This window comes from Tasmannia lanceolata, unplaced genomic scaffold (assembly GCF_043159265.1).
Source record: "Tasmannia lanceolata isolate RefF3 unplaced genomic scaffold, GAP_Taslan_0.1 ptg000018l, whole genome shotgun sequence".
Taxonomy (NCBI): domain Eukaryota; kingdom Viridiplantae; phylum Streptophyta; class Magnoliopsida; order Canellales; family Winteraceae; genus Tasmannia; species Tasmannia lanceolata.
In genome coordinates, this window is record NW_027518695.1 from 3325047 (window position 1) to 3349970 (window position 24924).

Here is a 24924-nt window from a genome sequence, read left to right on the forward strand (position 1 = left end):
GGATGGTTTGTTGCATCTGACAGCAACCACCTCGAGAATGAAGACAAATTCTGCTGAAAAAGTGAGCCTCTGTGACTGCTGTCAGAACAGACCATCCGCGAAACGCCCTGTGCGATGGACTCTAGCAAATCCCCTTTTTTTTTGTTTGGCCCTAGCTTAACCCAGACCCGACCCGACCCAACTCAACCCAACTCAATTTGGAAAATGCAGGTTAGACAGGTCGGGTTAGGGTTGACCATCCTCAACCCGAGGCGCAGGTTGGGTCAGTTTAGGGTTGAGAGAATGCTATCTCAGGTTGGGCTAGGGCTGGCCTCAACCCGATCCAACCGAACCCTAGTTGCACCCGTAACTGATACGGCTTGGATCCAATGGAGATGCCTTTGCAGCTGGATTTTGCAAGGGCGCCCTTCAGTTTAGCATTCCTAAAGGATGCCTCCACATGTATGGCTTTCCCGTCCATGAATATTGTTGGCCATGACAAGTGTGGGTTGTTGCCCTTATCCCGCGGCCCTGAATATTGTTGGCCATTACAAGTCTGGCCTGTTGTCTTTGATCCCGCCCTTATCGGATTATTCTAGACCCTTGATCAAGCACTGTAAAAAGACGTCCTAAAGATGCCTTTAAGCTGTTGATTTTTTGTAGCGTCAATCTTGCGAATGAGATATGCTTTCAACGTTACACACGACAAGCAACAACGCATATCATTGTAGGAAGATTAATAACTGCACAAAACAACAATGATACGATGCAAATGTATAAGAAAAACTGAAAAACTATGTTGTGCTTTTCAAAAGTTACAGCTACTAGAGCTACAAATTCACCTCCATCCATGGGGGTGAGTGAGGTGAGTGACAAATCAGGAAGCTGCTATAGAACGGGGTTTTTGTTGACCGTTTCTTCCAAGACCAAGACCCAAGCCCAAAGGGCCAGATTCAGCCTTACTACCATGCTTATGGTTGCACTGGGAGGAATGTGTATGTCCATGAGGTCTTGTGTATTTTGAGTCCATGTCGACGCTGACATGGCCAGTGCCATCAGGGTGATGAGAATGGTTCTCCCCATTTTGCAAGTTTGTATTCCTGGTCATCTGCATCATTCCGATTCCCTCAGAATGGACGGAGGGTTCCACATACTCGATATCTTCACTGTAGCCATTTACCAAGAAATCTGAGCAGTTTCTTCGAATACCATGATCATATGGATTCCTGAACCAACCACCCGGTCCCCTGAGATAACTATACCGCATCGCATTGGCCATTTCGTTCGTTGTAATGTTACGAGATATCTATGCCAAAAAAAGAGGAAATGATTCAGTACTGTTAACATGATGTACAGATTATTTTGTAAATTTTCACTTTCCCACAACAAATTTTCACTTTTCACTTGGTACTTTCCAACTCCTAATCAATCTATTATTTTTTCCTTTTCTTTTTCGACAAACCTACTCAAATAGTCAGCCAACTTGCAGTCTGTTCAGGGAATCTTTAAAAAAATTTGGTCTTCAAAGAACCTGTATGAACCAGTCACTAAATGGCATCACACTGAAAAGAGATTCTCCTTGAAAGGTCTGGTTGGGATTCCTAATACAGTTCTCACAAGATGGTTGGAAGATGGTATAGATTGAATTGGTCCAAAATTTGGGGCGGGCAATGTAGTACAGTTCTAACAAATTTTCAAGTGATTGAAAGCAATGGGTAAACTAAAAGCAGGGAGTGATGGCTAATTGGCTATAGGCAAGTTAACCACCAGAAAAGGAAAGCTTAATTCTAGATTCAAATACTATATAAGAGGAGACCCAGTTTGTAGTTTTTAACTTTAAAACATCTGTTAAGGTCATTTGATAAACATAAACTTGGGTGTGTCTAGTATAAGCATCTAATGTACAAGTTTAGTGTTGTCATTGCAATACCTATATCACTTCATGTACACAGGAAAGAAAGCAAACCAATAACCTGGCCTAAAGCTGTGATATATCAAAACCTTTCTGCCACCTTTATTTAGTTATTTACAATACCATCGGTAAAATGCCATTATAGCATAGAAACGATTGCATTACTTAAAATGGAAAAAAACTAACTAAACTACATCCAGTTACTTTATTTACATACCTGTGAAGCTTGTACAACAGTTAAGACTGCCACACCAAAGAAAAGAAGAAAATCCATTATCAGAAATGATATAGCTCCAATATGATGAGTGCTTGCATGGTTCATCCATGCTCCGAAAGAACTTGGAGCATCCGGATCTGTCAAGATTCCTACATTCCAAAAACAATTTGTCTTTACTCAGGGCAATTAAAGCCAAAAGCTGCTAGGAAGTTGAAGTTCGAAAAGGGCTAAAGAAGTCGCAAATTCAAGATTACACATACGTATCAAAGTCACGGCTCCAGTAATCATCATTGCAGAAATTTCTAGAATAAGAAACATGAAGAAATCCCATTTGTTTCTCTGCAATTGCAGGCGATTAAGTAGTCAATAAGATGACAGGAAGAAGGTAAATTGATGCTCAGAATCAAAGTGACCAGAAGGTAATGTAAAAAGAAGGGAAACTGATTTTAAGTAAGATGGAAACCCATTTCTATTCAAAAAAAAAAAAAAAAAGTAAGATGGCAACCCAACATTATCAAAGCACCTTTCCAATACAATTTGATACCCATGGACAGTGATGATCAAACTGCTCAACACAACGATCACAAGTGGAACAATGTTTGGCACGCAGAGGCCTAACGATCTAAAGAATGGAACAAAATGATATAAGAACATATTCAAGAGTGTTAATGGTAATTAATGAAACTAGCTCAAATTACAAGTACCAAATAATAAAAACTAAAAGGGAATGATACCTTGCATGTTGCACAGAGCTGAGACCAATTCCCAGCCAATAAAGCAGGATTATCCAGTTCCATCTTCAATAGAGGTTCCTGTTACATAATAAAAGAGAAATAACATTGTCAGATGTTCAAAGGGAAATGTGAGTCAAGATATAGATGTAAAGAAAATGTCAAAACCAAGCAAGACCTGTTCAGGGTCAAATAAGTGTCCATGACCTTGTAGAACAGATCCAATTAACAGATCCCAGTTTCCTGATACCACATTCTAACCTTAATGGCTTCGTTTGCCCAGTTGATGATAGAGGGAGAATTAGTAACAATTTAAATCAAGAGAGTCCCTTCATTTTATTTAACAAGCTTCATGGAAAACTACAGGAAGTCTGACTCTTCAAAAGTCTTCATTACCTCAACATTTAAATAGCTGATAACTAATAGTTGTGTTCCACGTGTGTCAAAAAGGAGGACAGGCTATTTACTTATCACAAAAATACCCACCTAAGATTTATATACGAAGCAATTGCACTCTTAAGATGACAGAGAATATAATCCAATGTTCATTTCTGAGTTTTTTTAAGCAAGCAATCTAGTAGGAATCCACAAAGTAAAAAACTTACTAGACTTGAAAAATCACATAAACAATTTCAACGGATCTCCACAAATAATGATAGAGAGATGAAACAACAATAGATTTTACCAAAACATGATCAAGAAGGGCAGCTCAAAACCCAAACGGAAAACTTGTTACTATTCATTAACCCCTCGAAAAATACACCAAAACTTCAAATATAGGTCGAAAACACCTTAAACCCCAAGTTTAATACCTATTCAAAAAAAGGATCAACTTCAACCTTAGTTATTAATTCCATTCCGGTGGGCATTCCGTTTTCCTTATGGAATGAGAAGTTCAAGTGTTTAGTCCATTCTGGAAAAGATGCTACAATCGGTGGATTTAAAAAATTAGTTCAAAAATCTAAAGAAACGGTCTCTGCAAAAGTGTAAAAATGAGATGCTTTGATGCACTTTTAACCCTCCCATTAATTTCGAAGGGTTAAAATCAAGGTTGCCAAGGCGGGAATCGAAAGCGGGATTCGATTCGGGATTCGAAAGCGGGAATCGAAGGCTCCTGGGATGGTGGGAAGCTGGAATCGTGGGTTTGCCAGAGAGTCGACGGGGATTCGCCGGGGATTCGTTGGGGATTCGCCGGGGAATCGCTGAGAGTCGTGGGGAGTTGGGATTCGCTGGGGATTCGCAGGGAATCGCCTGGGAATCGGGGTTCCTATAAAGTGGGAATCGGGGTTTCCCAAAATTGGGAATCGGGGTTCCCAAAATTGGGAATCGGGGTTCCCTAGAATCGGGGATTCGAATCGAATCACGGTTCGGATTCACGATTCGGGGATTCGCGAATCCCCAACTCTGGGTACGAATCCTGCTTCCTTGGTTAAAATACATCAAGTGCCCCTCAAATACTATTAAACTATCGCTAAAAAGGGGTGAATGGGAAATTCCAAAAAAAATGACGAGAAAACACTTTTTATTGTATTTTTATTTTGTGTGTGTGTGTGTGTGTGTGGAGGGGGGGGGGGGGGGGGGGGCAGGCGGCGTAGTGGAAATGAAGTGATGAAAATGAGGCATTTCATGTGTTTGTAACCCTCCCTTTTGAATAAAATGCCCTTACAACAATTATAAATAAAAAAACAGGGCTAAAATGAAAAAAAAAAAATTTGAAAAAGCATAAACAGAACAAATCTTAAATTTTTCATAAATTCGGTTCGGTTCCAATCGGAGCAAGTATTTCCCACTTGTTTCATTCGTACCGGACGAAACAAACAAAATAGGGTTGAATAGACTGAATTTATGATCAGAATGTTTCACCATGTATCATGGTACCGTTTAGGTCATTGGGATGGTATGTTTCGTTCATTTCGGATGAAATGGAACAGGGTCACCAAGGCTTCAACCTTTAGGTCAACCTAAATAAAGCGTATAACAATTACTATTATATGGCCGTATCTTAAGAGGGAATCAGGAATCATATTGTATACATCACTAAAAATAAAGAAACCAAGATTTTGAACATAACACAATGCATGTTTTCAGCATTCCATAACAATAATTAATTAAATCAACAAGTTGACACAAGAAATTATTCGACCTACCATAAATGACATTAAGAAATAAAAACTAGTAGATCTCAACATAACTAAATAACATCAGCATTGCTATAGTGAGACCGAGAACAAAGCCAAATGAAAGAGACCAAGAGCCAAAATGGAACTCACATCATCCTTCAAATTTTGTGAGTCATGTAAATTCATTTTGATGTAACCAGGATCCTTCCTACAAGTAAAAAAACAAACCAAGCGCAAATGTCAACTGAGACTGAAGCCTAACTCTTATGAGACATAAAGAATATGGTTCTTATAATGAGTGGTCTACAACAATGCCAAGCAACAAATGGTGTTTGATCAATTGCACCATATCTGGAGACATGAATCCATGGAATTCATATGTGAAATATATTAGTAATGCAAGATCTCAAACATACCTACTAAATACTACATTCAAAATATTAGTAAAAAAAAACAAAAAATTGTATGCATGTCTGTACCCTTGTGGCATACGGTTCTTAGTGTATGACTAAGTCCCCAAAGCAACTTCTTGAATGCCATATGAAGTGATGAATCTAAAGTACTTTGTCTCTAAATAACTTCCACTTCTTTCTAAAGTTAGTGATGTAGCAACGTGGATAAAAAATGAGGAAAGGGGAGAGGAATAGACGAAAGGAAATAGAATTAGAAGAATAGGGGAAGAAGAGACGAAATAACTCGAAGAAGAGACGAAATTATGAAGAAGTAGAAGAAGAATAGAAGAATAGAGGAGAAAGAGGGGAAGAAGCTCTCAATCAATTGTATTAATCATCAAAGTTCACAAAATAAGCTGTAAAAAGGCCTATATATAGGCAAATAAAGAACCTAGGAAATAGTAAACCTACTAAAACATGAACTCTTAAAGAAGCCTACTAAAATAAGAACTCTAAATTACTGAATGACTAAAATACCCCTAATAAAATACTAATTGGCAAATATGCCACTCATTTAGGCCTAATATTTGCATCATTCCCCCCCGATTGAAAAGAACTCGCCCTCGAGTTCTAGTCCGCCTGAGTCAAATATGAAAATAATCCAATGAAGCAGAAGGAGGCCTAATCCGTCTGAAGCAATCCTGATGGCTAATGCTCGAGACAGCAATGAAAGTGATCTGAAAGGCTGGCGGTGGATTATACAAGAAAGCATGCATGCAAAATCATCAAAATACAAGCCTTTCGTGAGAATCAGGGAAGCTGGGAAGATGGCAACGTACTCGTCCTGGATCGGCGTGATCGGCAAAACAGCTATGGGTGGTACCAATCGGGGAACATCCTCCACATAATCAACATCAACTGGTAGCTCAGTAGGCGCAGGAGAAGCAACATGAAAGTCATCCGTTGGTATCTCATCAGGCTCAGTAGAATCAATAAATCAACATCTAGGACTGAAGTTGGGGCAGTGACGTCAGGCTGATGGACCTCATGATCAATCTGCGGAACAAGCACCTCTATCTCAGTACTAATCTCAATAACCTGCCCAACTGGCTCAACGATAGGACAATCCTCAACAATGTGATCTCGAACATTCATCTCAAGTAATGGCTCGTCAAGCAAGGCACTCGCCGCTGAATCATGACGGTGCTCGGTCAACTCTATCAATGGAACAACCTCAGATGCCTCGGTCATAATATCTGGATCGACTGTGGAAGTGGCAAGCTGTCTCTCTAGATCCTCGGCAACTGGTGCTAGGAAAATCTCAGAAGCATCATGCGCAACGATGTCGATATCAGCAATCAACTGAGTCTCTAACTCTGGCTCTATATCTGACATCTCTGACTCAATATATAACATAATCATAGGCTCAATAACTATAATGGTCTCATCCACAAGATCATCTGTCGGACCAATAGCATCATCTATGTCTGGCATGTCAATAGTGTTAGCAAATTTCGTCGCTGCTTCAATTCCGGCCTCTTATGCATGATGGGCTGCGATGTTCTGTTCAAAGCGAGCGAAGACTTCAGCATCTTGTTCACGTAGTAATTTACTCTCATGCAAGTCACACGCTATCTTTTCCAAGGTTGCCTGAAATTCAGCTTCTTGTGCAAGCCGAGCAGCTTCTTCTCGTCGAGCAGCTGCTTCACAAATCAATTGTTTTTCATACTGATATGCCTTTATTGCATAAATACCCATAAACTCATCACGAACATCCTCCCATCGACGGAAATAAGAACTGCGATGACGGTCCATGATTAGATTTATCCATAATCTCTCAGCTTGTCGTCGTACAGTTTCTCTGGCTCGGTAGATGGTCTCTCGGTGATCATAGCCGTAGTATTCATGATATGCATCCAAAGCATTGATCCACCGTAGACATAAAGTCTCATAATAACTATAGGGAGTGCGGTCTTGGAAATATTGATCGTCGTAACCGTCAAAATATGGAACATAGGGCGGAGCCATTAGGATCGGCATCGAAAACTGAAATCAACCATCTAATTTGTTTGTCATGTCGAAAGAAGCACAACGTCTATCGCGGATCTGAAATTGGATGAGTGAAAGCTGATGATCGAAAGAAGGGGCGCGATCAACGGCTGAGATGACTCTTGAAACTGTGCTGAAGACTGATGTCTGCTGCTGATGTTAATCGTAGTTAAGGTGATTTGTTGCAATGTTTGGTTGGAGATCGTCCTGGTACATGGGATTTGTTGTTACCTACTGCGGAGTTTGCGTACAATAGTTCCATCAATAGGACTATTGGAAAGAGCCCATTTGAGAGTGTTCATGGCGTCAACCCTTGTCAGCCTGTTGATCTTATACCTTTACCACCTGATGCCCGTCCCTCTCAGTCAGCCGATTTTTTTGCCCAGCACATCCATGACCTTCATGCTGATATACGTCGTAGGATTGCTACTAGTAATATTGACTATAACCTAGCAGCTGATGTACATCGTAGGAACCTTGAATTTAATGAAGGTGACTATGTCATGGTTCGTGTTCGTCCCGAACGTTACCCTCGCCATTCTTTTAAAAAGTTGCATGGTAGAGCCATCGGACCTTTTCGTATTCTTCGTAAATATGGCCCGAATGCTTATTTAATTGATTTACCTGCTGATATGAATATTAGTCATGTTTTCAATATTGAAGATCTTCTCACCTATCGAGGTACCTTTGAGCCTCCTTCTATGCCTACAGATGTTTCTACAGGTCGGACTGCCAGCTCTTCTGTTCCTGCACCAGTGCCACCACTTCCTTCAAACCAGATTGAGGCTATACTTGACGATCAGATTGTTTCCTCCCGCCATGGTGGTTTTCAGCGCTACCTTGTTCAGTGGCGTGGTCGTCCTCCTTCAGATGCTACTTGGCTTACAAAGGACGAGCTTCACCGTCTAGATCCTGACATCTTGGAGCAGTACCACTCTCTTCACTCTCCGGAGGAGAGTTCTTTTCAGCAGGGGGAAATGATGGAGATCGGCGCCCTTTGCGCGTCTATTCAAGACGGGGCCGCCCTCCGAGAGGCCCATAGAGTTGTTTTTTATTCTTATTTAGGCCCCACAGGGACCTTTTTGTTATTTTCAGCTTTAGTTAGGGTTATTTTAGTCATAGTTCATGTTTATCAGGTTTCTATTTCTTAGAGTTCTAGTTTTAGTAGCTTTCTATTTTATTGGGTTGTAATTTGATTATTTATAGGCCTAAACCACACGTTTAGGCTCACTTTTTGGATAATAATTGAATTGCAACGATTTGCTATCTCCCCTCTATTATTCGTCTACTTCTCCTCCCCTATTCTTCTCTCTCTTCTCCCCTAATTCTTCTTCCCCTCAATCTCTCTTCAATTACCCTACATCAGTTAGATTTTGATATTGGTTCATGAGGCAACAAACGTCCCACTGGTATTGGAGGAGTATTTAGCAATGAAATGCGTGAGGCTATCGAGGCTTACTCTAGAGCAAATGGTGTTTTGGATTCCAGTGAAGCTGAAGTCCTTACTCTCCTTGCTAGTCTTCATATTTCTAAAGAGTTATCAAGGCCACGTTTTGTGGAAGATGATTCTTCCGGTATCTCAATGGAAGTCTAAACAAAGTGGGTCTGTGGCATTCACCAAATTCCATGTGGAAGTCCCGCACTTATATAGATTTGTTTCTCTTTCCTTAGTTCATTCCTAGAAGTATGAACGAGGCTGCAGATTAAATGGCGAGAAGAGTGGATAGAGATGTCATTTGTGTTGGGAATGTGTTTCCTCTTGACTGGTTGTCAGCACCTTTTATTGTTTTTCCTTCACCAGGGATGTCTCAAGCCCAGGCCCAACATCCACATCTCTCCTGCTCTTCCCTGCAACACAGCCCTCCCTGCTCCCCGCTCCCCGCTCCACTTATCTCTCTCCCTCGTACTCTTTTACAAAATCATATTATCATTCAAAACAAAAGAAAAAGAGGGTTGCTAGCAAAACAGGATTCCGTGCTGGAAAAATGCACGGGATCCTCTATCATGACAAGTGCACATAAAACAGAAAAAGAGGGACGCGTATCTCCACAAACGTAAAATTCACGTTAAACTTGCCAAATCCATCGACCAAATTTACCCCTTCTTTATTTTCGGTAGGGGATCCCATTTTGGAAGTGTTTTCCAAAGAAAAAAGTAGCTGTAAATATGTATGCATTTAAGAAATGTCAGTAGAGAAACACCTGCTACACCTATAAAACATTATGAGTCCAGCACTTGCAAGGAAAACTCCCAACCATGCAAAAAGCGCAAATGCAGCTGTTAACTTCAACAGATCCGATGCTGCAGCCAAGGTAAGAAAGAAACAAATATAATATCATGACAGGAAAGAGATAATGCAATTCATACATGCAAAGACCAGAGCAATATACCTGTGATGACAGAATGGACATAGGTGGCAAGTAGAAATAGAATCATACACCAAAGTAGAGGTGCAAGTCCTACTTTTGCAATCCTTCCAAGACTGCTGTTACCATCACAGCGTTTGTCTAACAACCGTCTAGCATTTCCCTGCCGAAACATATATTCCAAAAAACATCACAAAATCTCCAGGACCAGTTGGATAAGAACTTCAGAAGTAGACCACCAAACAACATATTGTCTTCGGAAGGTAGCTAAAGAACGAGTAAAGAAAACATGAAACAACAGAATAGGTAAAAAACATCAGAAGTAAAAACGAACTATTGATTATAAGTTCCTGAAACACTGCAATGGAATATCAAGTGTGCTTTAGTTATGGAATACCTACAAGGAAAAAAGCAACTTGCCGATGATTCTTATCAGAAGCTAGTTGAGCAGGAGTAAAGCCTGTGTTATCTGTCACCATCAAGTCCTCTTTCTTCCCTGCTTGAACTAGCACTGTGCATGCCTCTAGGTTTCCCCTGATAGCTGCCCAATGAAGAGGGGTACAACCTAATGGCACAGTGGTGAAAACAATTGTGAGGCATTATTATTGACCATGAAAGATAGTTTAACTGATTACTCAAAAAAAAAGATAGTTTAACTGATACAAAAGTAACATTTCTCTTAAGGTCACAAAAATGTGTCTGTGTCTCACATGAAAACCAAATGTGGGAAAAGAAAAGGGTAGATTACCCTCTTTATCTTGTCGCCCTTTATAAGCATCCAGAAACAAAAGAAGGCGTATACAATCAGCAAAACCTTTATAAGCAGCCCTACAAGCTCACATAATGAACAAAACAAGTCAGTAAACAGCTGAGTTGGCCTCAAAATTCTCCATGGCCCATGAGCATTAGCAAGGATGAAGCAAAATTTAAAAGAATTACGATGCTTATTAAAAAATTTCAATGGGGATCACTATTCGTGCTGCAAGTCTGCAACCATGGATTTAAATTTCGGTTTCGGCTGCCGAAATTCCAAAATTTTGGCCGAAATCGGTAATAAAAAAGTATTCTTTTATTCTTTTCAAAATTTCGGCCAAAATTACCGAAATTTCGAAGTAATACTATTTAAAAAAAGAGAATAGAGTTCCTAAGGTGTCACCTCATATAGCTTATATGAGGTGGCGCTTAAAAACATAAGGGGCCCACTTTGTTTGGATGATCCAAAGCATTCATTTGATAGGCCCTCACATAGATAGGGTGTGCCCAAAAAATTAACTTCATAGGATCATCCTAACCCTTCCATTTGTGGAGGTTGAAATGGATGGGTATAAACCTCCATAAATCTGCCCATTTTTAACCACCATAAATGGAAGGGTTAGGATGATCCTATGGACCTGATTTTTTGTAGGCACCATATCCATCTAAGGGCCTTTCAAATGAGTGGTTTGGATCACCCCAAAAATGTGGGCCCCTTATGTTTTGTGAGCGCCACCTCATATAAGCTATATGAAGTGACACCTTAGGAACTCTATTCTCTTAAAAAAAAACAATTTCTCGAAATTTCTGAAATTCGGATTTTGGGAAATTTCAGTTTCAGTCCCAACCGAAATCCGAAATTCGGCCAAAATTTAAAACCATGGCTGCAACTGAAACAAACTAAAAGTAAAACAAGATAGTGTGGTGCAAACACGAGACAACATACAATGGAAGTATGGAACTCTTTCCAATACATAAGTATCATGAATATAAAGAAGCAAAGACATTGACATTATGCATGCCAGTGGTAAATGTTTCAGAATATGGAAACATAAAGTGTAGCCAAGACAAGGTGTAACACACCAATGTAGGGGGCTCCGTCCATCGTTATCAGGGACATCTGGATCAGCATTCCACTTTGTAACAACATGATAAAGGAAAGCCGTCTGACCGTACTGTGCTGCAACATGAGTTGCCTGCAATCAAGTGAAATTTTTATCAATTTTTTTTGTAGGAGCAACCTTGCCTTAGATCCAGTCAACAATGGGAATGTCACTACTCGATGACAAGGATGAATATGAAATTACACAGAATCATTATACCAAAGACAATGAAATAAACTCCTTCACGAATTTGAAAACATATTGTAAGAAAGTTCTAAAGTTTCAATTTAATTGACAGTTCATTAGAATCTAAACATTCTTATCAAAAAAAAAAAAAAGTATTGTACGAGTCAAACAATCTCAGATAAATCATTTATCTGAGACTTTAGACCTTTGGGTCCATCTCATCCAAAGCCACATCAATTGAATCCAAAAGTTCCTGCCACTATATTTCGACCCATGGCTTTAAATTTCCTCAAACGACTGAAATGTGTTCGTTTCTATCCCCACCAAAACAAAATCTCAATAAATTCCTTCCACATCATTATTTCCGAGTTCTGACCGAAATTCGACCGAAATGGTCAGAACGACAAAAAAATGGAAAAATGTTATGGTTTGCATTTCATTTTATTTCATTAATGTACAGAATGATATTTGGTCGGCAACATCACTGAACTGCACAACAAAGCAACCGATATGCATGGGATGTTAGATCGGGATGGAACCAATAAGACCTCGTAACTCTATGTAGTATTGACATAGAGTTGGGGTCCTTGGAGGGGAGACTGATAATTGTACTATCTTATATTCTATGTAGTATTGACATAGAGTTGGGGTCCTTGGGATGTTAGATCAGCGGGGCTTATTGACTTTTACTATGCTAGGCACATGCGACAGCTCATGTCACTAGGTGTTCGATATGATTAAGCCATTATGGAAGGCTTTCTTGATTATGTGGTAGTTTCTAAGTATGTATTTGTGCTTATTCTAGCATTTCCCAAAGTTTCATCTTAAAATTATATCATCATATGTTTATGTGATTTTACAAGATTTCAGCTAAAATTTCCACCGAAACCAAAATGTTTTTGTTTCCGTGACGACCAAAACCGAAACCAAAATTAAAAACCTAGTTTCCACCTATGCTTCCTCATTGCATTACTTCCTATTTTTGCCTCCCACTAGGTAAGCACCTCAAAGGAGATCGTGGAGGAGGGGCTCTTAGTCCCCCACCATCTCTAAGTAGTTAGTTCCACCACTCTTCACTTCTTTATAGAATCTAAAAACTTTTTCATAGTCCAATTGAGAACAGTTCTAAAGTACGATCAGTCATGAGCCCAGAGGGAAGAACAAAATCAAAGCTATATCACTTAAGCAAGACCTGCCAGTCATCTTGAACCTGGGAGGTCTTCCTGGTTTCAAAGTTGTTGCCGAAGTGATAGCCTATGCTCAAGGCAGCCTCTTATAGCCTAGATGACTATCTGCAAGTAATGAAATGACAGCAAAGACGAAAGAACAATCCTACCAAAACTCTTCTACTGCATCCACTCCTACAAATTTAGTTTTATTCTAACACTCCAAGAGGTCAACTCCTGCTTTAATTCCAGCCTCAAACTAAGATGCTTCAACACTTCCCCTCTCTTCTCTCCCTAATGAATGAAAGCATGGCCAGTGACCAGCGGGGTGGGCTTCTCCACACCAAGAATCATCCCATTATAAAATTTCATCCTTGAAACCTGTGCCTATCCCTTTTCCATTTCTAAACCTACCTGATTGATCACTCTCTATGGCCCAGAAGCTTAATCCACCTTCACACATCTATACTTTCCCCCCATAATGCATTACCAAGGCTTTCCTTTCTCCTTCAAAGACCTCTTGTGCCACTTACATCGCCAATACAATAATAAACCTCCTAATCATAGCTTTAAAGTATCGGGCCTTTAAAATATCATGTTAAATATCGCAATATATAGCCCGATGTACCATGATATTTTAAAATGTCATCAATTTATCACAATATATAGGACCTTTCGGTCCATAGGATCGTCTGGGTCCATTGGAACCCCTAGAGACAAGTAGGTCACTATAAGCACAGCTTTGTAGCAGCCAAATCTTCTATATAATCCATCCAGCTCACTTTCTCTAATCCCAAAGAAATGACAGAACTTTTTGTGAGATTTATTCTCTGCCCAAGTCCACTTCGAGACATTTAAGTGTCACTCTTAACCATAGTCCTTGTCTATAAACACATAAACCAAACATCATGGTGTTGCTGAACTGAAGATGCACGCCGTCATTCTTGCAATCAATTTTTTCTCTCTCTAGCAAACACGATTCATCTTTTGCTAGTCGAAGGAACTACTCATTCTGCCATTCAAAAGGTAAAGTGCAGCTCACAACAAACCTACTATTGAATTCCAAAATGTCACTTCTTTCTACGTTGCCTGTTGTATATTGGAATGCCCCAATACCATTTACCAATCATGGCCATCTTATTACTGACGTCTCTTTTAGGTCTTAAACCTATCATATGTCACTAACGAACTACTCTTCACTCCATGAAGGCAATTTGAAAATTCTCATGGAAAAACCAGTTGGAATTTGAAGGAGACACTTATAAAGACTTTAGTTCATGTTATCAGCGGCCATTTCACGTACTTTGTTCTTGGAATCCAGTTACAACATCATTCGAGTTCACAAGTTGCAGCACATATGTGTATAAATAAAAATTCTTGAGAAGCGGAGACAACTCTAAATGTGGAAGAGATAATTGTGGGTACTTGAAAGTGTGCACAGCTGTTCTATTTGGAGGCTAAAGATGCTTCTTCTTCCTTTTCTTCTGTGTTACCAAGTCTCAACATCCTATAGTGGTGATATTATGATAAGATAGAGTTCATAACTAGCTTGTAGATGTTACAGTGGAGATGGCATGTAACTTTATTGCAGAACCAAGAACTAGTTCCATTGCTTCCGTGCATCGATGAACCCTAAAACATGTCGTCATCCTCAAGGATTTCCCACCAAGCAAAGAGAATACACTTTTCTTCAACTTTATGGTGCTTGGTTGCCAATTTAGCATCGAAATCCCTGAAGTAACCCTTTCTCAAAAAAGGAGGAATTTGGCTTGGAAAATTTTGCCTTTTCTCTTTCTTTATTGGTAATGACACCCCCTCCAACTGCTCTACGAGGTTGGCAACCAAACACTACTTATCACTATTCTACAAGGTAAGTTCTAGGTAAATCAAATGTTTGTCTCCTCCCTATTGACTACTTATACCACTAATCTACAAGGTAACTACTGTATATCCAAACAGAGCCTAAAGTGATGTTTGAGTAGATGTCATTGATTTAAAACTATTCTATCCATTAAAAAAAAAAACCATTTTCAAAGAACAATAAAGCTTGACTGCCTATCTGAAAATTAAATCAACTGAAGAAATAGCATCATAATCAATAATAAATAAAAAAAGGTCAGAGAACTGACCTGATACCCATATAAATCAGCCACATTAACGCGGGCACCCTCCTGAAGTAAAAGCTCAGCAACTTGGATTGCACCCCGTACCGCGCTCCAATGCAACGCCGTCTGCCCCGTGTGATCCGATGCATTCACATCTCCTCCATGCTGCCAAACAAATTTAAACAACAAATATTCCCCAAAAAGTCTCAAAACATGTGTAAAACTAACAAAACATGTATAATGATTGCAAAACTAAGTTCTCAATGCAAAACCCTATATAAATTACTAGAATTCCTTCATGTTGTTCATAAACAAAATAAATTGAATAGAAAAAATAACAACTCATATACCCTTCAATCAGATAAAACACCCACATAAATTCCATTCCATCAAAAAGGTTGTACAAAAAATAGGTACCTCGATTATAAATTGGGCAGCGGCGGTCCGATTGTTCAAAGCGGCCCACTGTAAGGCGTAATAACCGAGAGGGTCGGGTTCGGACATGGAGCACCCGTCGGACTCTACCAATCTCTGTAATTTTTCCAAATCTCCGTACGCCGCCGCCGTGTAAATGTCATTCCGAAGCTCCTCTCCGTCAGACGCAGCCGTTTCGCGATCTCGTCCGTCGCCTCCTCCTCCATCTCCAATTACCTCGATCTCCGACACCATTTTTTCTTGTCCGACGCGGAGAGATTTTTTTTTTCTTTTTTTTATATATATATATTTTTGGGGAGGGTTTGATTTTAGAGGAAGAAGGGGTGAAGGTGGGTTGAGATTTAGGAAGGGGACGTGGGTGAAGGAGGGTTCTAGTCGTCTCTGGGTTGACTCGGTTCCGATCACCGTATTGATACAGGCACCCCTTGACCAGAAATTAGAGCAAACCAAGTTACGTATTACCTATTTACCTAGCATCGATCAAAGTTAAGGCTTTTGAAATGATATTTCCGCCCCTTTTTCTTCCTTTGGCCACCCCCTAATCTAATCTAACATTCTAACTACTATATTCTAATCTAATCTAATCTAATCTAATCTAACTACTATATATAAAGGCAAAATGATGGGTTGATGTGTTCCACCCTTTGCCATTATTTCCGCTTGTGTCCCACTGCCATAATTCCATGTAAGGGTAAAATCGTAATCTACATACGAAAAGTACCGACACGGGTACCTGTTTATGACAATTACAGCAAAAAAATACAAAGAAGAGGCAAAGACATATGACAATGACGAAAGAACTAATTTATATTACTCATGCAGGACACTTGCAAAATACTGATGGATTCCGAGCACCTGAAGAGGAACAACAATTATGGAAACCCCTATTGATTGGAGGGCTAGGATCAACCTATGGAAGTGGTTTTACAGGCACAGCCGATTGATGTTGTATTCCATCACATGGACGATTTAGATCAACCTATAACCCTCTATAGATCGGAGGGTTCGGATCAACCTATGAAAATTATTTTTGCGGCACAACCTATGTAGGAAGTGGCCCATCCAAAAGAAATTTCTTTTCTTTTTATCTGGGATTTACACGTCAGCATTACTCTTTTACCATTAACCCTTTTGTTGATATCTAACATCTATCTCTATAAGAAATTATTTCAGGGTAAAATCGTAATCTACATACGAAAAGTACCGACACAGGGTACGGGCCATACCATACATTTTAATAGAGTGAGGAGTGCGATCATCAAAATACGATGAGTAGTGCCATTATAAAATACAGTAGTGAGGACATTAGCAGTATATATAATTTCAAACCGTCATTGTTACTTGGATGTTCCCACGCAGGTCGGGTTCAATCTGAATTTGGGTTGGGTCGGGTAAAGCTTTTTGGCAAATCGGGTTGGGAAAAACCAACCCCAATTGGAAATCGGGTTGGATCTAGTTGGGCTGTCGGGCAATCCGACCTGACCCGAAACTCGAATTTGGGTTCCATCTGAAGAAGTTCTGTATATTTGTGTTTTTCTTTTTCAACATTGAAATAGTCTCCACAGTCCACAATGGACTGTTTGGATAATCCTATGATGCGGGTTTGGATAATCCTATGATGCGGGCCATACCGTACTTGAATCAAGTGAGGAGTGTGATCATCAAAATATAGTAGTGCGGATAATATTTCCCTTTGTTAATTGTTAGTCCCTGTTTGGTTTGGATTTTGAGAACCGATTGTGAGTTAAAAATTGATTATTGGTGACTCATTATTGGTTCCCAAAATCCAAAACAACCCGGCTTGAGTTGAGGTGGTCAACAATTGGTACCATATCAAATCGGGTCAGCCCGACCCAACCCAACCCGAATTGGGTCGGGTTGACACCCAAATTGCACCCCTAACGATGACGAAAAAACTACTTTTCCTTATTCACCATGTGCGGGTCAAATTACAGAAATGTTGATATTACGAATGCATGACACCTGTAAAAATATTGACGAATTCTGGGCACCTTAAGAGGAACAACAATCATAGAAACCTCCATGGTTTAGAGGGCTAGGATCAGCCTATGGAAATGATTTTACGGGCACAACCTATTGATGTTGTGTTCCATCACATTGATGGTTTAGATCAACCTATGATGTGGTCTGTACAATTTTAAATGGATAGCACGTGCAACGCACGTGCATTTTTACTAGTATTGTAAAAGGGGAGCATGGTTTTAAATTTCGACTGAAATATGAAATTTCGGATTTTGGTGGAGACCGACACCGAAATCAATAATACCTGCAACGGTATTTTATTTCTTTCAAAATTTTGGAATTTCGGTCGAAATTTTGTTTTTCCCCAAAATTTCACCCAAAAACCTGTTTTTTTTTAATTAAATTAATATTTTACCAAAATTTTGGTAATTTCAGCCGAAATTTATATCGAATAAGATATTGTTTTTCTGGTTTCGCCGGATTATTTTAGGCTGAAATTTTGATTTCAGAGGGGTCCGAAACCGGTACCAAAACCGAAATTTAAAACCAGAATGGACTAGGGTGGGCTGGCCCAGGGAAGAAAAGTGGGCGAATATATCAGTTACCATTCTAAAGTGGAGGGTGACATTCGATATAAATTGAAGGGCGCCCTTACAACAACCCATGCCCCATTAGATCCATATCACCGGAACAAGGAATGGTACATGCAAAGTTAAATAGGGACAGATGTAGTGAGCAAATTCAGTGGGACGCCCTCGACTGGGGTGCCCTTCAATTTAGCCTTCTTCTTATATATGCATACTACAGCCCTTCAATTAAATAGTGATAAATGTGGGCTTTTTTGGCACATCAGACTTTTCTTTTTTTAACTTGGGTCTACTTCTTTAGATGTAGGACAGAACTCCAATGGGTGTCATTCCTAATTCTAAGGGTAACTACAAAAGTCATAAGCCCACCCCCCCAAAAAAAAGAGGACATTGGTCCTGTCGTACCATATGGATATATAATTTCAAAGAGTGCTTCACTGCTTCAGATATGATTGAAACTTAGGAATTTTAGAAAACGGACAGGAAAATGATTAAACAAAGCACCTAATCACCATCAAGTATGATTACATTATCCCACCATACACTTGGCATCCGCATGTTGATGTTGTGAGGAAGGTTTAAAATTTTGATTTTGGTACCGGTTTCGGACTTATGGAAAACCGAAATTTTGACCGAAATTCCAAAATTTCGGTCGAAATTTAAAACCATGGTTGTGAGGCACCATGATTAGGGTCCTTCGCCGTCATTATTGACCCACATTTGTCCTACTGCTGTCTGCCGGATCATCAGATCAACGGTCCCAATCAACTTTCCATGCATCTGAAAAAATAAAATCGATCTTAGTAAGCCCCTGTTCATTTAAGATTATGACAACTGATTGTGAGTGAATAATCGGATTGGCACTCACAATCGGTTGTCGTAATCTTAAACGAACAGGGCATAATTTTCATAGTTACAATGTTTGAATTTAGAAATAATTCGGCAAGGAAAATTTCGGCATAATTTTCATCAAGCTTGAACAAAGGTATAGAATCATTTTATTAGAGTGGGATCAAAACTAGATTATTTTCAGAGATTTGAAAAGGGCATCAAAACTAGAATTCCATCTTGCTATATTTTTATTCAAAGAGTAGGGGAGAGATTTAGTTAGGGAAAGAAGTTTGTGACAGATATCTTGGATTTCTGTTGTATTGAAGATCATTAGTCCATTATTTTTAGAACATGTACGAGGGTTGCAAGTATCAAATCATCGATGATAAGTAAAAAGCCACAATGACCTATAGTTTTTTGTCATAGAACAGGGTCCACCGGCATTGCATCAACTGTTTTGTTTGCTTTTAGTGAGCTCTCGATGAGCAATCATATTGAGGCTATTTTAACCCATTGATCATTTGTTCGGTTCCATTGTTGGTTACCATATCATTATTCCAGATAGTTTTAATATAAACTTATAAACACAAGACAGCTAATCCCCACCATTTGGTTTTCCTTGGCACCTTGCCAAATGATTTGGATTTTGCAGGCCTTTATAAAATATGTAAGAACTGAGAAGTGGACCTCAGGTGGAGTGCAAGTTGAGTGAAAAAATAGGTGTGGGGTGCCAAGAAAATGTAAGAAAATTGAGGTGATAAAGAATGAGTGTTATTATCAAAATAGGAAGCTATTATGGGTGTTATTATCAAAAGAAGAGAGCTGAACATGCCCTTAGTTGGATTCATAAGCTGTCATGTTTGAAGAGCAAATCGAGAAAGTGTTTAACAAAAAGAAAATTGCCATTATTATACGAGGGTGTGCGGATATCATTTTACTTATTCGTTGCCTTTAATCTTCAAACTCTAAAATCCAACAACCTTCCCTTACCATCTTCTCCTCCCCGTTCAACCTCTCACAAATTTTATGATGTTTTCCTGGTGGAATGCCCACAACAAGTATGATTTCATATATTGAAATCACTGGATAAAATTCTCATTGCTCCATTTGGGTCGATACGTACCTCTTAGGATGCCACCAAAATAGCTTATTATTCGTAAATACGATATTTAATTTAATCTCATGTGCAAATGGGAAATTAAGACCTCTTTGAAAAGATATTAACTAATTCATCCTCATCATTTTTTTTTAAATCATCGGAAAAATTATTATAACAATAAATATTTGCAAATAATAACAGTCAACTTCAAAACCATACCTCAGATGAATCAAATGAATAAGACAAAATCTATTGAAAAGTGCGTCCATGTGGCTGCTCTCTCGTGCAACAGCCTGTCTGCAAAATGCCTTCTGCGATGGTCCCTAACAAATCCGTTGTCAATTAGGTGCATATATCTATATGGAACGTAACATATAATTTAGTACAGCGCATTCAATCACTCATGTCAAGAGGCTATCTTGGCAAGCCCAGAGCATACCAGAAAACAGGCTTTGCCATCGTGACAGTTTAGTCAACCCAAACAGTTTATGTATGCCTCTTTAAGTAAATGACAATAACTGACATTAGCTGGAAGATAAGCAGCTGGGTTAATCCTAGTCTGAGGTTTGCAGCACTAAATACACATACATATGCATCCAGAAAGCTAACCTATACTAACTGACTGAAATATGAGAATGTAGCAATGGAGATTGGCGCTGAAGATTCACGTGGAACCCACTATAAAGAAAAGGAAACACCAGTCAAAAGGATGAAAGCGCATTCTATCAATTGCTCAAATTTTTATTATTTGAATGGATCATTTGCTCAAATTATTTGTCTATCTTATATGCAATACCTGCTTTACACATTCTAGTTTTGTTTTTTCATATATGGCAATTTGAATTTCATGCACAGCCAGTATCTGATCCTGGTGAAACTGTACCCGTGTCTGTTGTTGCCGTTCGCCCAGACGGAACGGGCAAAAATCTGCTCTTCTGCTTCTCCCATCCATCAGTCCTCCACACCCAAAGCTGCAGAAAGAATATGGCCAACCAAGTAGAGCATAAATGATAAAGGTGAAAATTCTAATTAGGTAAAGCCAATGAAAACAGAGAACGAGAGACAGTAAGTGACAAAATAAATCATGGTCCAATATAACATGCCAAGAAGAGGCTAAATACTAACATGAGAATCAGCTCCGGATGACACCAGCACATTCAATACATGAGAAAAAGGCAAGGCCAGTGATTTTTTTCGAGTGGCCTCTAAGCTTGCTTTTAACCTGCACGAACGCAAAGTATCAATACATTTTCATTGCTGCCGGCCTCTTTAATCACCAGTAAAACACAAGTTTATCTATTAGTAGTATACCACACCTCACCATTCAAAATAAAATAAAAAAATATACCACACCTCATCAACACAGACGTTATATATCTGGATTGTAGACTCGTCCATGCCTATAGCAATTATATTGTTGTTGTCTAGAGGGTGGAAGGCAAGAAATGTTGCTGCAGGTGGTGGAGGCATGAATGTCATCATTGTCTACAGTTATCAAAGGGAAACTAGATATGGTCAAAATTGTAAATACATGTTACACCATATTAGCTAACGACTGTTCTCCATAGATCACCACCTTAAATGTCATCATGTTGAATAGGGAAATTTTTCCTCCTGATGCTGACATTGACATAAGAATCATTCTTGAATAGAGCAAAGCAAGGAACAGCTTCTTCGGGGTTTGTGTCAGTTATATCATTGGTCATTAATATGCCACTTGGTGGCTTCCGTAATTGAGGGGGAACACTGGCTGTTGCCTACAAAATGAAGCATATATGATAAAACTATCAATGCAAGCAACAACTTAAGAAAAATACAAAACAATCAGTGGATGGAGCAATTTTGGTACTCTTTTACCTTGCCACTTGGATTACAGTCGTTTCGTTGCCATTTCCAAGCAGATGAATGCCATTGGATGCTAATGCCATAATGGCAACGCCGGAGTTAGTATAAATCAACCTTGATATCAGTAACCAAATAAGAAGCTAAGAACAAATGCTTTGCTTTGGACTGGCAGGCAGGGGACTAAAACATATAGTAAACCAGAGCTCATGAGTAACTTGGGAACAGATATTTCAAGAAGAACATTACAAACAAACAGGGGACTTGCTAGTGCCGTATAAAAACGGGAAGGTGACATTAACTATGAACCATTATGCATATAATATGTGTGTATATGCAGTCACAATTTTGTGCATCAGCCACAGTAGGAATAAAATCCGTCTTGAATTTTCTTATCTTCTCTTTCTTCTTCATCCTATTCCTTGTCTCCCTCCTTGAACTGTTTGAAGAAATACACTGGGTAAGCTTCTATAATTGGGGCTCAGGACATCAGGTACCTTGCTGAAGAAGAAGACTGAGCCAGCTAGATGACAGTTAGCTGCAGTTAAAAAATCAGTCCGCATCAAACATAGACTAGTCAGCAATAAATTAACTATTTAACTGAACTTTCAAGTGAGTTGGGCTCTTGCTTGTAGTTTTTGTCTATGTTCAGACTCTTGGTCAGATTGCTAATATCATTACTCCCTTTCCCAGATTGCTAATATCATTTGTTCAGCATGACTTGAGTCGTCAAGAGATCAAACTTGTGTATTAGATAGACGATTTAGATGAAGGTAGTAGGACTCAGTTCGTCATATGCACAAGGCCTTGGTTGCCTTATCTAAGTTGCAGACATTATCCAAGTTGCAGAGATGCTTTATTTATGCGCAGCCTCACTGAAATACAATGTACCTTCTATTATAAGATGATCCCACCTTTCATTGAACTAAACTATTCATTATTATATAGACCATGCTTTCCTTGAGCCCAGTTTTTTTTTTTTTTTAATAACTGATTGAGTCAAAACTCACTTTTGAAGTCAAAATTATATTTAATTTTGAATCAAATAATTAGCTTTGGAGTCACAATCGGTTCTCAGAATCTAAAACAAATGAGACCTTAGGATAATATAAGATTCTCTGCACTTTCCTTGTCCAAGTACTCTACCGAACCATAAATGGAATCTTTTTTCTTTTCTTCTGTTTCCAATTTGTTCCGCGATCGCACGCACATTTTTACTAGTTGTAATAACTTTTGAAACCATTGCAAATAATAAAGGTAAGAAAGTACCAGAACAAGGGTCAGAAATATGAGCTCTATACAAAAAAGTAGGTTGATAGTGGGTACTATTTGTAAAGTGTAGTAGTATGCTCCATTGGTTTGAGAAAATTGGATATTCCTAAAGTGAAAATGGTTAACGACATTGATGATCACAACAATGACACTAAAATAGGTCCGCTACAACTTTGAAGAGAGAAGTCTTAGGCGCGGTTTGGTTGTTTTATAAGAAAATTTAATTACATGGAATTTGGAGGAAAACAATGACAAAATAATGGAGATTTTTTAAGGGTGTAACTCAAGTACGGTTGGAACGGGTTGAGGCCAACCCGAACTCAACCCGAGATAGCCCCCCAACCCAACCCGAGCCTCGGGTTGAGGATGGTCAACCCTAACCTGACCGCCTCTAAATCTCCTAACCCTAACACAACCCATCTAACCCGATTTGGGAGCGGGTTGAGTCGGGTTCACCTTGGGTCAAACAGAAAAATACAATAACCCAAAAAAATCATGATAAAATTAGAGGACAGAGGTTGGGTTTAGGTCGCCGGGTTGCCAAGGCCTGATGCAGTGCCAACATGGCAGCCAAATCATGCCTATGTGGTTTTGGTGGAGTTCCAAGGTAGATTCCCACATTAACGTTGCTGGACCGTTTTGAACCTAATTTTTGAGCTTTCAAATGGTAGAATCATAGAAAGTGGTGAACTACAAAGTTGTAGGTCTCTTTGATATCTTTCCAACAAGTATTTCTGCTCGAAAATTGAAAAAGAGGGTAGAAAGTTATGGCGGTTTTGGTGGATTGTGTCTTTGGGTTCCCAAAACAATCAATGTTAGTGAGTTCCGATGCAATTAATGTTATGTTAGTCCCTAAGCTAGCTAGTGGAAGAGCTTGAACGAATTTGCTTTGATTTTCTTTTATTTAAAGAGTTAGAAATCATCTTTAGAGGGGATTTTGGATGTTGATTAACTTATGTAATTGATGGAATATCAATTGGGTTGAGCTTTGCTCCTATTTTATTCTTCTTCTCTAAGTTGTATTCTTGACTTCTAATTTTTCTTCTTCTTCCTTCTTAAGCACCCGCATTAAGGCCTCAACCCTAACCCAACCTGAAATTAAATCAGGTTGGCTTTCCCAACTCAACCCAAGGAAATGCCAACCAAACCCGAACCAACGGGTTGATCCCATCGGGTTGAGTCCGACCCAAGTTGCACCCCTGAGCTTTTCTTATGGAAGGGTTGCCATTATCAACACAAAGGTTTATAAGGGGTGTCATTATAAAAGATGAATTTAAAAGGGGTAAGAGTACATAAAAAAAGGGAGGTTACAAGGTTAGATCACATCACAACCAAGCACAAAACAATCAGCAACAAGTGATAAATCAATCCGATATATATCGACCCCTTTTTAAAGTAACATGTTGGGCATTGAATAAAGTTGGCATATGCTGTTAAACACCGTACAAGTATATGTCTCACACACCCTAACCTTTTAGTTAAAATGGGTCGTTTTAAGATATATGGGGGTCGATTTATCACTCTGCTGACAAATTGGACAAATTAATTTCTGCATAAGAAAATATATAATAGATTAGCATAGCAGCTTCTTCAGAGTCAATTGATCCATTGACTGACGGATATTTCAAGGGAAAGTGATATATCCGCTTCTTTTTAACTTGACAGCCCCCTCTACTATTAAAGAGTAGTCATAATACACTATAGAGGGTTGTCCCTTGTAAAGGCAGGGGGGGGATTATATCACTTCCCTACTGTAAAATACACCTTTTTTATGGGTAAGTTGGGGTTTAGCGGGA

At 39.2% G+C, this 24924-nt stretch overlaps 1 protein-coding gene and 1 pseudogene across 2 annotated transcripts; both read right to left on the bottom strand.

Moving 5' to 3' along the window:
- Window positions 1-687: 687 nt before the first annotated feature.
- LOC143849802 (protein S-acyltransferase 24-like) lies at window positions 688-15926 on the bottom strand. Of its 2 annotated transcripts, XM_077359005.1 has the most exons (14): window positions 15497-15926; window positions 15104-15244; window positions 11603-11715; window positions 10515-10594; window positions 10168-10331; window positions 9791-9929; window positions 9602-9701; window positions 5110-5167; window positions 2843-2920; window positions 2632-2730; window positions 2369-2447; window positions 2109-2257; window positions 822-1285; window positions 688-722 (listed from the first exon to the last, which is right to left on the bottom strand). In XM_077359005.1, exons 1-13 carry the CDS (start codon window positions 15746-15748, stop codon window positions 857-859), a joined length of 1881 nt encoding a protein of 626 aa, XP_077215120.1. In that variant the 5' UTR covers window positions 15749-15926; the 3' UTR covers window positions 688-722; window positions 822-856. The 2 variants fall into 2 exon arrangements, with proteins under 2 accessions (XP_077215120.1, XP_077215119.1); XM_077359004.1 differs by having other exon boundaries at window positions 688-1285.
- Window positions 15927-20486: 4560 nt separating this feature from the next.
- Window positions 20487-22154, bottom strand: LOC143849492 (topless-related protein 1-like; annotated as a pseudogene).
- Between the last annotated feature and the right edge of the window lie 2770 nt (window positions 22155-24924).